Here is a 10,898-nt window from a genome sequence, read left to right as displayed (position 1 = left end):
TAAAATTTATATGGAACCACAAAAGACCTCAAATAGTCAAAACGATTTTGAGAAATAAGAACAAAGCTGGAGGTATCACAATCCCAGACTTCAAGATATACTACAAAGCTATAGTAATCAAAACAGTATGGTACCAGCACAAAAAACTGACACATAGATCCATGAAACTGAACAGAGAGTCAGAAATAAACCCACAATTTTACAGTCAGTTAATCTATGACAAAGGAGGCAAGAATGCACAATGAGGGAAAGACAGTCTCTTCAACAAATGGTGTTGAGAAAACTGTACAGCTGCATGCAAAAGAATGAAATTGGACCACTTTCTTTTATCATATACAAAAATAAACTCTGGGATGCCTGAGTGCCTCAGTCAGTTAAGCATCCAGCTCTTGGTTTTGGCTCAGGTCATGATCTCAGGGTCGTGAGATCGAGGCCCTCATCAGGCTCTGCACTCAGTGAGGAGTCTGCTTAAGATTCTCTCCCTCTACCCTTCCCCGCTCATGCTTGCTCAGTCACTCTCTCACTCTCTCTCTCACTAAAATAAATAAATAAACCTTTAAAAAATAAATAAACTCAAACTGGATTAAAGACCTAAATGTGAAACGTGAAACCATAAAATTCCTAGGAGAAAATATAGGCAGGAATTTCTTCGATATTGGCCATAGAAACATTTTCCTTGATATGAATCCTCTAACAAGGGAAACAAAAGCAAAACTAAACTATTTGGGACTACACCAAAATAAAAATCTTTTGCACAGCGAAAGAAACCAGCAACAAAACAAAAAGTCAACTTCCTGAATGGGAGAAGATATTTACAAATGATATATCTGATAAGGGGTTAATATCTAAAATATATAAATAGCTTATATAATTCAACACCAAAAAATTCCAATTAAAAAAACGGGCAGAGGACCTGAATAGATATTTTTCCAAAGAAGGCATACGGATGGCCAACAGACACATGAAATGATACTCAACATTACTAATCAGGTTTAGAAGATGGGAAGAATGGGGGAAAAAATGCAAATCTTGCATCTCTGAAAGAAGTGATGAAGTTTATACCCTCCCAGAAAATCATATGTCATCGTTGACTACTATATCAATAATAGTAAGTTACTATTCATGGAGAAGTTACTCTGTGCCATACAGTGTAGACCATGTATGGGCACTTTATATCAATCATTCTGTTTAATACACACAAACGCAGCCAATGAAGGGGGTCTTATCATTCTCATTACAGAGATGAGTGAACCTGAGGATCAGAAGGCTGACTAAAATGCCTAAGGTCTTAATACTGGCAATTGGCAGACATAGTTTGAATTAGGTTTCATCCTCCCTCACACTTTCAAGGGCTTTCGTTCTTTTTTTTTTTTTTTTTTAGATTTTATTAATTTATTTATTTGAGAGAGAGAGAGAGCATGAGGGGCAAAGGGAGAGGAACAAGCAGACTCCCCACTGAGGAGGGAGCCTGACACGGGGCTCGATCCCAAGACGCCAGGACCGTGACCTGAGCCAAAGGCAGACGTTTAACTGACTGAGTCAACCAGAAGCCCCTCAAGTGCTTTCTCTGTAGTTGCCAGATTAAATGTTCTAATTTCCAGTGAACATACTTATTTGAGAAAAAGCAGAGCAGTTTTTAAGAGGTTCATTTGAAGAAATTTATTTGATTCCTATCACAATCCTACGGGGATTAAGTATATTACAGAAAACTGTCCTGTAGTTCCTAGGTTTGAAATACAATCTCTAATCTCAACTAATCTGGCTAAATAATTTTTGTTTCCTTCCCACAGATATTAAGAATTTCTGTGAAGATGGGGTGCCTGGGTGGTACAGTGGTTAAGCATCTGCCTTTGGCTCAGGGCGTGATCCCAGCGTTATGGGATCAAGCCCCACATCAGGCTCCTCCGCTATGAGCCTGCTTCTTCCTCTCCCACTCCCCCTGCTTGTGCTCCCTCTCTCGCTGGCTGTCTCTATCTCTGTCAAATAAATAAATAAAATCTTAAAAAAAAAAAAAGAATTTCTGTGAAGGACCTAGTGACAAATCAATATTCCGGGGGGGGGGGGGAATCAATAGCAAACATGTTAAGTTTTTAATGTTAGGGACTCATCTCATGAGCACAGAGTTTCTCTGCAAAGTATTAGAAGATGTCACCCTACATCAGCAGGTCTCCTGGGTGTCTTCTAGAAGCAAAACTGGGCCTTCCAAGCCATACTGACCCCCCTTCAGCTTTGATAATGTTATAAGCCTATTATTTAAACAAGTTGGGTATGAGTGATAATTATACATCAAAAGCATGTGTTTGCAATACCTGTTTTCTCCTCCAAACAGAGACATTAATTGTATCTGGTGTGTCAAAAAGCCATTCAGAAACAACTGTTATTCTCCTGGCCCATGAATTGTGGATTTTTCTCTAGCTACTTGCTGATATTTTTAAGCTACTCCTTCTAACCCATATATTTTTAAGGCTATCCAAATGGTTTACCAGCTAGATCTCTACAGTTTGAGATAAATTTCATTGAATCCATATAAATTATATACCACTTCAGTTAGCCTGTGTTATAGTGGATGATACACATATCTATTAATAGCAACACTAGTCTAAGCAGCAACTTAAAGTTTATTGTTATAAAATGTAGTTAATGTTATAAAATCTGTGGTCTCAAAGGGGCAGGTTAAAAACCATACTCTTTATATATTCCACTAGATCTTTTTAAACTAAATTTTAAATTTTACTAAGTAGCTATTTTGCCTAGGATGGAATATAAGCAATTCTCCATTATTTGAATAGTTAGAGAAAATTAGTACAATGGATGATCCAAAATAGTGAAATATAAGAAAACTGTATTTGAACTATTTTCTACAATACATTTTACCTTTAGGAACTTCTTCTGCTTATTAAATTTAGCTTGCGGTTTCCGTGCACACACTAAATGATAGCAGGAAGCACTGGTCTGGAAGTGTAATTATAACATTAAACATAATAATAAATGTAATAATAAAAATAGGATAAGTCCCCAAAGTATACCTGGAAAGTGACTATAAATTATTATCCATTGTAACAGAAAACACTTATATGAGAGCATTTATCAGGAGAAAAACAAATTTTACCTCAAATTGCCCTGAAGACAGAGTAGCTTAACTAGAATTTTACAACAGATTTGAGTGAGATTGGAGGTTGAACTATAATAAGAAGGAGGACCAAAATGAATTCAGAGTCTCCAAGGAAGCTTTCTTTCATTGTTTTATCTATGCGCACATATGACTCCATAGAGATATTCAAGAAAAGAGAGGTAAGTGAAAATGTTTGAAATTAAGAAGCGGAACAAGAACCCAACTCCACAGCCTTGAGTATTCGACCTAATTTTCTCTCAATCCATATGGTATTCCACATCTTTTTTTGCAATCCTTCACTACTTAGCATATGTTAGAAATACTCTTTATGCTCTTAATTTCATTAGTATTACCTCTCCTTCTCAACCCATGATTTCATAGTCGTTGCTAACATTTCTTGAGTTCTTCATAATAGCCAGGCACCGTTCCCAGCTCCCTCTGTCATTTGATCCTTACGTGAACTTTGCAAAGGAGGTTCGACTATTACCTCCATTTTACAGGTGAGAAGGCTGAGACACGTGGTTCCATAGCCTGCTGTCTCAGTCACTGCTGTGTGTTGAATGGAGAGCCCCAAAATGATGTGTCCATGTCCTAACTTGTGGAATCTGTGAATGCTACCTTATTTGGAAAAGAGGTCTTTGGGGCATAATTAAGTTAAGAACCTTGAGATGATGAGATCATCTTGGGCTACGTAGATGAACGACAAGTGTCCTCACAAGAGAAGAGAGACACACAGAGAAGGCTATGTGAGTGGAGGGAGAGCATGGGGTGATGTGGCCACAGGTCAAGGAAAGCCTGAAACTACCAGAAGCTGGCAAAGGGAGAAAATGACTTCTTCACCCTCAATGCCCCCAGAAGGAGCATGGCCCTGTCCGATTTTAGACCTCTAATTACTAGAACTGTGAGAGAACAAATGTCTGTTTAAGCCACCCAGCTTGTAGTAATTTATAAAGCAGTCCAACTACCATGTTATACTGCCACGAAAGCATGCTCTGCATAGGATTCTTTCCAGCGAATGTTTTCCTGAAAGCGGTATCTGCTCGTAGTTCTTTACTTACTTCTACAATAAACAATCTACAGTTTCTCTTCTCCCCAGATTTTATTCTGTGGCAATGCAGGCTTTCCCCAGTCAAAACAATAAATGCCTTTGTCCTGTTCAAAACATATTTTATACACAAATTAAGTTAGTACAAATAACTTGGAATCTACTTGCACTTGAAAATGAATTTTATTCTAACATTATTATTCTGAAAACTCCCTAACATTTTAATTCAGAAGATAATTGATGTTTTCCATGATTATGTATTTAACGTATGCTTCAGGAAAACTTTAAAAATGTATACTTAGTAAACTTAAAAATTCCTTAACATACTTTTCATTGATTTACTCTTATTGAAAGTTATTATTTCAATATAATAATATAATATTGAAATAATGTTATTTCAAGAAGGTGATGATGGTCAAAAAGTACAAACTTCCAGTTACAAACTAAATAATTCACAGAGATGTAATATACAACATGGTGACTATATTGTATTGTACATTCAAAAGTTTCTAAGAGACTTGATTTGAAAAGTTCTCATTATAAGAAAAAGAAAATGTATAACTGTGTGGTGACGAATGTTAACTAGACTTATTGTGGTGATCCTTTGGCAATATATCTGAATATTGAATCATTATGTGGTACACCTGAAACCAATATAGTGTTATATGTCAATTTTATCTCAAAAAAAAAAAAGAGCTTACAAGACACATCCACAGCACACTCACGCACATGTTCTTTCCCCCACCCAAAATAAGAAAATGCTCTCTAATCTTATTTGATATTGTACTAGACATTCTCTCTTTGTCCCTCTGCATCTACCCTTCACCCTCCTCACCCTGCTCTGGGTTCCAGTGTTGACCACAAGAACACCCAGCATCTCACCTATACCTGTTTCGGAGGATGAGATTTGGGACTTTGGACCCAATAATATTTGGATGAGATTTTGGATCTCATCTATTATGCTCACATCAATAACACACCCTTGCCCAATGGCTGTGGGTGAGTTTAGATGGTGGGAGGCCCCGGCAGATGGGAGGGCAGGAGGAGAGTGAGGTCAGAGTATTTATTTCTTCTCTCTCCTGCAGGGCTGACAGGCTGGCTGGCGGGGGCTGGGCTCCTCTGCCTAGGGTTGCAGCACTTGGCTGGCTGGAAGACCCCTTGCCCAGAGTTGCAACTCTTTCCAGCTGCTGCCTGCCCTTTTCCCCCTCCATGTCTTGGGTGGTGGAATTGTGTCCCCTATCATGAGACCCTGGTGCCTTCCATCACTTATTTGACCTCTTAACCTGCCCATACGTCTATAAATCTTCTCTTGAATAAGCTCTTTTCAGCCACCCCTTTGAGTGTGCTGTCTTCTGCCAGACCCTCACTGAAACAGCTACTCAGTATCCCGGCTGATTGCCTCAATCTCACATCCAGAATAATTCTTCCCAAAAACAAAAGTATTCCAGGTTTTCACAAAAAATTCTAGTTGTGGAATTACAACTGGCTCTGACTGATATGGGATATTTTCTCCTTTAACAAAAATAAACGGTGGTAGGTCGGGATGATTTCACTCCTCTCAGACACCTCTGCTACAACTGACTCTTATCACAGCATGATTTTGATTCCAAAATACCTGTCGTCACCATCACGGACGCACTCAGGGAAGGCGAGGCTACAGCCAAAAAGCATGATATGTTGATAGCAGCTGAGGCGATGGAGGTACATGAAGAACTTGAGGAACTTCTCCACTTGCATGTTTTGGACAATCGGGAAGAGAGGTGTGAGTGTGGTTTGGTAGGGCAGCATCTGACACTGGCTGTGGGTGATGTTCGTACAGGCACCTGGGAAGTCAAGATAATTATATTTAGGAGCAGACACATCAGAATTATATGTCTACAAGCTCACTCAATGTAGCAGGCTGACACATTCATAAGATAAATATATTCTGTAGGAATAATTAGATATACAATCAGACACACACAAATGTCCAAATAAGCCTGTGTGTGTTTGTGCATATGATAATGAAATCAAGGTACCAATAGTCACAAAGGCATAGTATCTGTGTCCTGGGCAAATACAGAGGAAAATACACTCTCACGCCTAGCTGATGGGCACATAAGTTGGCAAGCACTATTTTGGATCGTAGCTAGGTAGAGCAATGTTATATTATATGTTATATGTGTTAAATGCATATCCTTTGGCACTGTAAAATTTCTAAAAATGTATCCTAAGGAAATAATCATGATTGCGAATATGGATTTTTTACAGGGATCTTCATCTCTACACAGTTCATAATTTTTAAAAGATACGAATCACCTTAACATTCATCAGTGGAAATTGGTTTAAAATACTTTGAAACTCAAACAACAGAACATTTAGCTATATGAGAGAAGTTTTAGAAGACTATTCAATCATATAGAATGGTGCTTATAATAAATAAAAACAGCAAGTCACAAAACAATTTGTATACCAGGATCCCGCTTTAAAAAATACAAAATATGCAAAGGTTTCCAATCTTGTCCGTGCCAACAGTCCAGGGTCAGTCAGAGCCTCCAATTTCATTTTGTTTCATAGATGGCTCTTCTCCCAGACACTATCACCTCCACAGCCTCTCTTTCTTCTTCAGTCCCTGAATTTGATGGTTGGTGTCATATTAAATCAAAATATTAATACGAGTGCAGGTAACAGGATTTTAGGAGACTATCCTATTTTTCTTGCTTTAATTCTGTATTCTCTTTTTAGTTTGTATAAAGATTCATTACTTTTGCTTTAAGAAGGAGATAATTAGGGGCACCTGGGTGGTTCAGTCAGTTAAGAATCTACCTTTGGCTCAGGTCATGATCCTGGAGTCCCAGGATCAAAATCCACATTGGGCTCCCCGCTCAGCAGGGAGTCTGCTTTTCCCTCTACCCATCCCCTTGCTTATGCTCTCTCTCTCTCTTACTCTCACTTTCAAATAAATAAATACAGTCTTTTTTTAAAAAAGGAGATGATTAAAATTTGGTTATTATTTAAGTAAGCTACTATTTAAAAGCAGAATCTTCAGGTTTTGGAAATGAAGTGAAAGTATTAATTCTAATTATGTTGAGAGGGGGGAGAAAAGCAAGAAAGGAAAGGAGCTCAATAAGAAAAGCAGCATCTCTTCTGATAAATATATAATTCCCAGTCAAACAAATAAGGACAAAAACCTCTCCAAACCTAAAGTTAATTTCATTTTAATAAAAATAGTGTTAAAAAATAAGGCTGCATCTCTGATAAAATGGCCAAACTAACCCTTTGATCTGCCATGCAGAAAAAATACAGCCTACCACAGAAGGATTCCCAACCTGTTCTGCTTCCTTTACATAGGTCACCTCAAAGACTTTACTTCTCATCTTCTCACTGCCTTCCCTCGTCTCCTAAGTGTACTTCCTAATCTCACTTCTCTTTTTTTAAACCTCTCTGAAAACTGCCCAAACTCTGTAGGAAGTCTTTCCCCCAAATGACCGGATTGTAGCCATTAGCTCAGTCTCAGACTTCATGAAAAGACACAATTTGCCATTGTTTTTATTATCTAACCCAAAGTGTGCTGAGCTCAGTGGGGCAGGATCAAAACACTTTCCACTTTCAAAGGCAACCAATGACATGTGGAATTTCTCTGCATGATAGACCCTAGGATAGACTCGGCCAAAAATTTAAGGGCACAACACTTTTTTGGACCTCATCAAACTCAAGATACAAAATGGGAAAGAAAGGAATTGGAGAAGAAGAAAATCCAAATTAAAATATTCAGACAGAACCAAAGTAGACACATAGACACATGAATTCAGCCTCACGTGAGGCTGGGGTGGGGCATTCCGGGCAAGTTTCATCAATATGACAGTCAAGTCATTGCGTGAGGGAGGTTAAAACACATTTCAGTGTAGGAGAGCAGCATAGGCAGGGAGACCTTACAGACAGAAAACTTCAAAATGACCAACTGTATGTACTGTGCTAGAAGCCTAGATGCTTACTTAAAAGAGCTGAGATTAAGAGTTCTACTCCATCAAAAATATGACATCATCTCTGGAAAATCAATCTCAGGAAAACATTTATTGAAAACCAGCCTGTGCCAGATACGAAAACAGGTATTCAGAGGCTCTCATTCACAATTATCTCATTTTCACAACCTGGTAAAGTGGTACTGCATCTATATTATACATGAGGAAACTCAATTTTAGGACGTCTAAGACATCTGCCCAGCTATGCAGAGCCATTCTGTGAAAAATCCAGATCTTCAACCTATGTGTTCTGAATAACTTCTATTTGGAGACCCTAGGCTAACACAAAAGGGGTTATTATGTTAAAAACAGACCTTAAGAAGGTAATTCTTAATGTCCCATGAAAGGAAAAGACTAAAAAGTATGTAATGATATGTCACAAGGGCTGAATTTATATCCATAGATAACACACCCATGTACACTGACCACATGCTATCATTTATTTTATATTACATGATTTTCTGTAAGGCTCACAGCTTTGGAGTTTATACACTTTGATAAACTATATTTGAAGCAATGAGATGACCAAACAGCTAATTCACCCCCACCCCCATTCAGTAGCCAAAGAAACTACTGAATACTGAGAAATCATCTGAAAAATGCAAGATAGTAAGGTAACTTATATTTGGTGTGCTATTTTATGTTCATGGCAATGTGAGCTGCTCAAAAGAAAAAAAGATATTTCCTTTTCAGGAGACAACAAAAGTTCCCATTCCCATAATTATACCATCCAAAGTGCTCCTATGTCCCTTAATAACATTATCCTGTTTTATTTTCATTATAGTGTCAGGACTACCTCATACAATCTTGTCTGTCTGTTTATTTATTTACTTATCCCCAGTATTCATCCACATCACTAGAAATAACATCAATGGGATACCAAATAGTAGACACTCAATAGTTATTCACTGCATGAATGGGGAGATTACATAGAAAAAAGTCTTCCCACTAAAAGGTTTCTTATTAAACAAGATAGATGTAGATGTGAACAAGCCAGTATACCTGACACCGAAAGCACTAAGGTTGATGGCTATTATTGCAACTATTGTTTTTAATTATCTGTTTCCTAGAACTTACAATGGCCTAGGGAGTCATCCCTTCCTATTCCTTCCACCAGACTGATTCCTCTCTTGGACTCCCCTCTGGACTATAGTGCAGCAGTTGAAAGTAAAAGAGGAGGGGCTGCCCTCCCTTTCCTCTAAAAGGGATACTTTTCATGATCCTTAAGCATGTTCAATTGCTTTTAGCATGAGACCTCAGCATAGCAGAGAAAACATAGCAGAAATCAGCCTACTGCTGACGTTCAACTGATGTATAAAGAGCGTTGATACCTTCGGCAAAAACAATATATATAATTCGGAGAAGATAGGGTGAGATAAGTTTACAATAAAAGCCTAAATAAATTACTAGTTTTTATTCAAGTTGTCTTTTAATATAAAATATATTTTAAATTTCATTTCCACTTATTATTTTATATTAAATACAACAATTAAAGATAAGAAAATCGATAAAAGATCCTTGAGTACCTTCTAGGCTGGATGTTTGCTAGGTACCTTATATACAACTCTTCACTTAACCTTCCTACAATCCTATGAGAAAGCTTTTTTATTCCCGTTTTATAGATGATGAGACAGATTCAGTGAGGATGAGAGAGTATTTGAGGTTATATGATGGTAAGCTGTAGAGTTGAAATTAAAACCAGGTCTTTCTGATCCCATAACCTATTCTCTTCCTGTGTATAATTCTGCCAAAGATTTTATTCCATTTTAAACACTGTAAGTTTACTTCATTCATTGTAGGATATTTTGATGAATCTCCTTCAGTTTAGCAATAGAGTTGCTTCTCCAAGATTGGCAAAAATTAAACTTTCTCAAAGAAAACAGTGCATCTGTTATTAAATTTGGCTTATCGTCCTTACTGCAAGTCCATCTGGATCAGGAATGCTTAGTACCTTATCTATTCCTGGCTGTACAACAAAGTCAGCACCGGTCAGTTCTACACCAGCAGAATGGAATGATGAAAGCCATTCTCCATTCTAGATAACTTACACAAAAAGTCACATTTTGTCCGAAGGATTTCTGGGACAAACCAATTTAAAAGGACTTTGTGTACTTAGGGAGATCCATATGAAGTTTACAGAAAGATAAGAAGGAACACCAAGTTAAAGACAGGGCCTCTCTGTGAGGATCCGGGCTTCTTAAGCAACTCTGTAAACATCTTTGAATACAAACATGTAGCTATTTTTTTTTTAAGATTTTATTTATTTATTTGACAGAAAGAGAGACAGCCAGAGAGAGAGGGAACACAAGCAGGGGGAGTGGGAGAGGAAGAAGCAGGATCCCAGCAGAGGAGCCTGATGCGGGGCTCGATCCCATAACACCGGGATCATGCCCTGAGCCGAAGGCAGACGCTTAATTGACTGAGCCACCCAGGTGCCCCATGGTAACTATTTTATTTATTTTATTTCTCATAAGAGAAAATCAATGAGACCAAGTAAAACACATGAGTCAATTGTGGCATTTGTAAAAAAAGACTTTACAGACAAATTCAAGGACACAGGTAACCCAATGTCTTGCCAATTTATGCACAGGCAAAAAAATATAAGTGCCTAGTTAGTACAACACTGTATAAATTACCAAAGTTAAGTAAGCCCTAGCTACTCCTGCCAGAAGATGCATGAGGATTGGGGTTTAATATTTTCTATATAATTACATATATTCCAGACTTAACATTTTTTTTT

General features: G+C 37.8%; 1 protein-coding gene across 10 annotated transcripts in view; it reads right to left on the bottom strand.

Annotated features, from left to right (window-relative positions):
- The window catches only part of CORIN (corin, serine peptidase), a 228,166-nt gene that overhangs the window by 149,554 nt on the left and 67,714 nt on the right, over positions 1-10,898 (bottom strand). For all 10 annotated transcript variants that reach the window (XM_034671855.1, XM_034671857.1, XM_034671858.1 and 7 more), the window contains one exon: positions 5,773-5,980. In XM_034671855.1, the coding sequence (XP_034527746.1) occupies positions 5,773-5,980 (208 nt within the window). The remainder of the gene's footprint in view (positions 1-5,772; positions 5,981-10,898) is intronic.

The sequence above is a fragment of the Ailuropoda melanoleuca genome, chromosome 11 (genome assembly GCF_002007445.2).
Source record: "Ailuropoda melanoleuca isolate Jingjing chromosome 11, ASM200744v2, whole genome shotgun sequence".
Lineage (NCBI taxonomy): Eukaryota > Metazoa > Chordata > Mammalia > Carnivora > Ursidae > Ailuropoda > Ailuropoda melanoleuca.
Note: the sequence above shows the minus strand (reverse complement) of the source record. Positions and strands in the feature narration are given on the sequence as shown.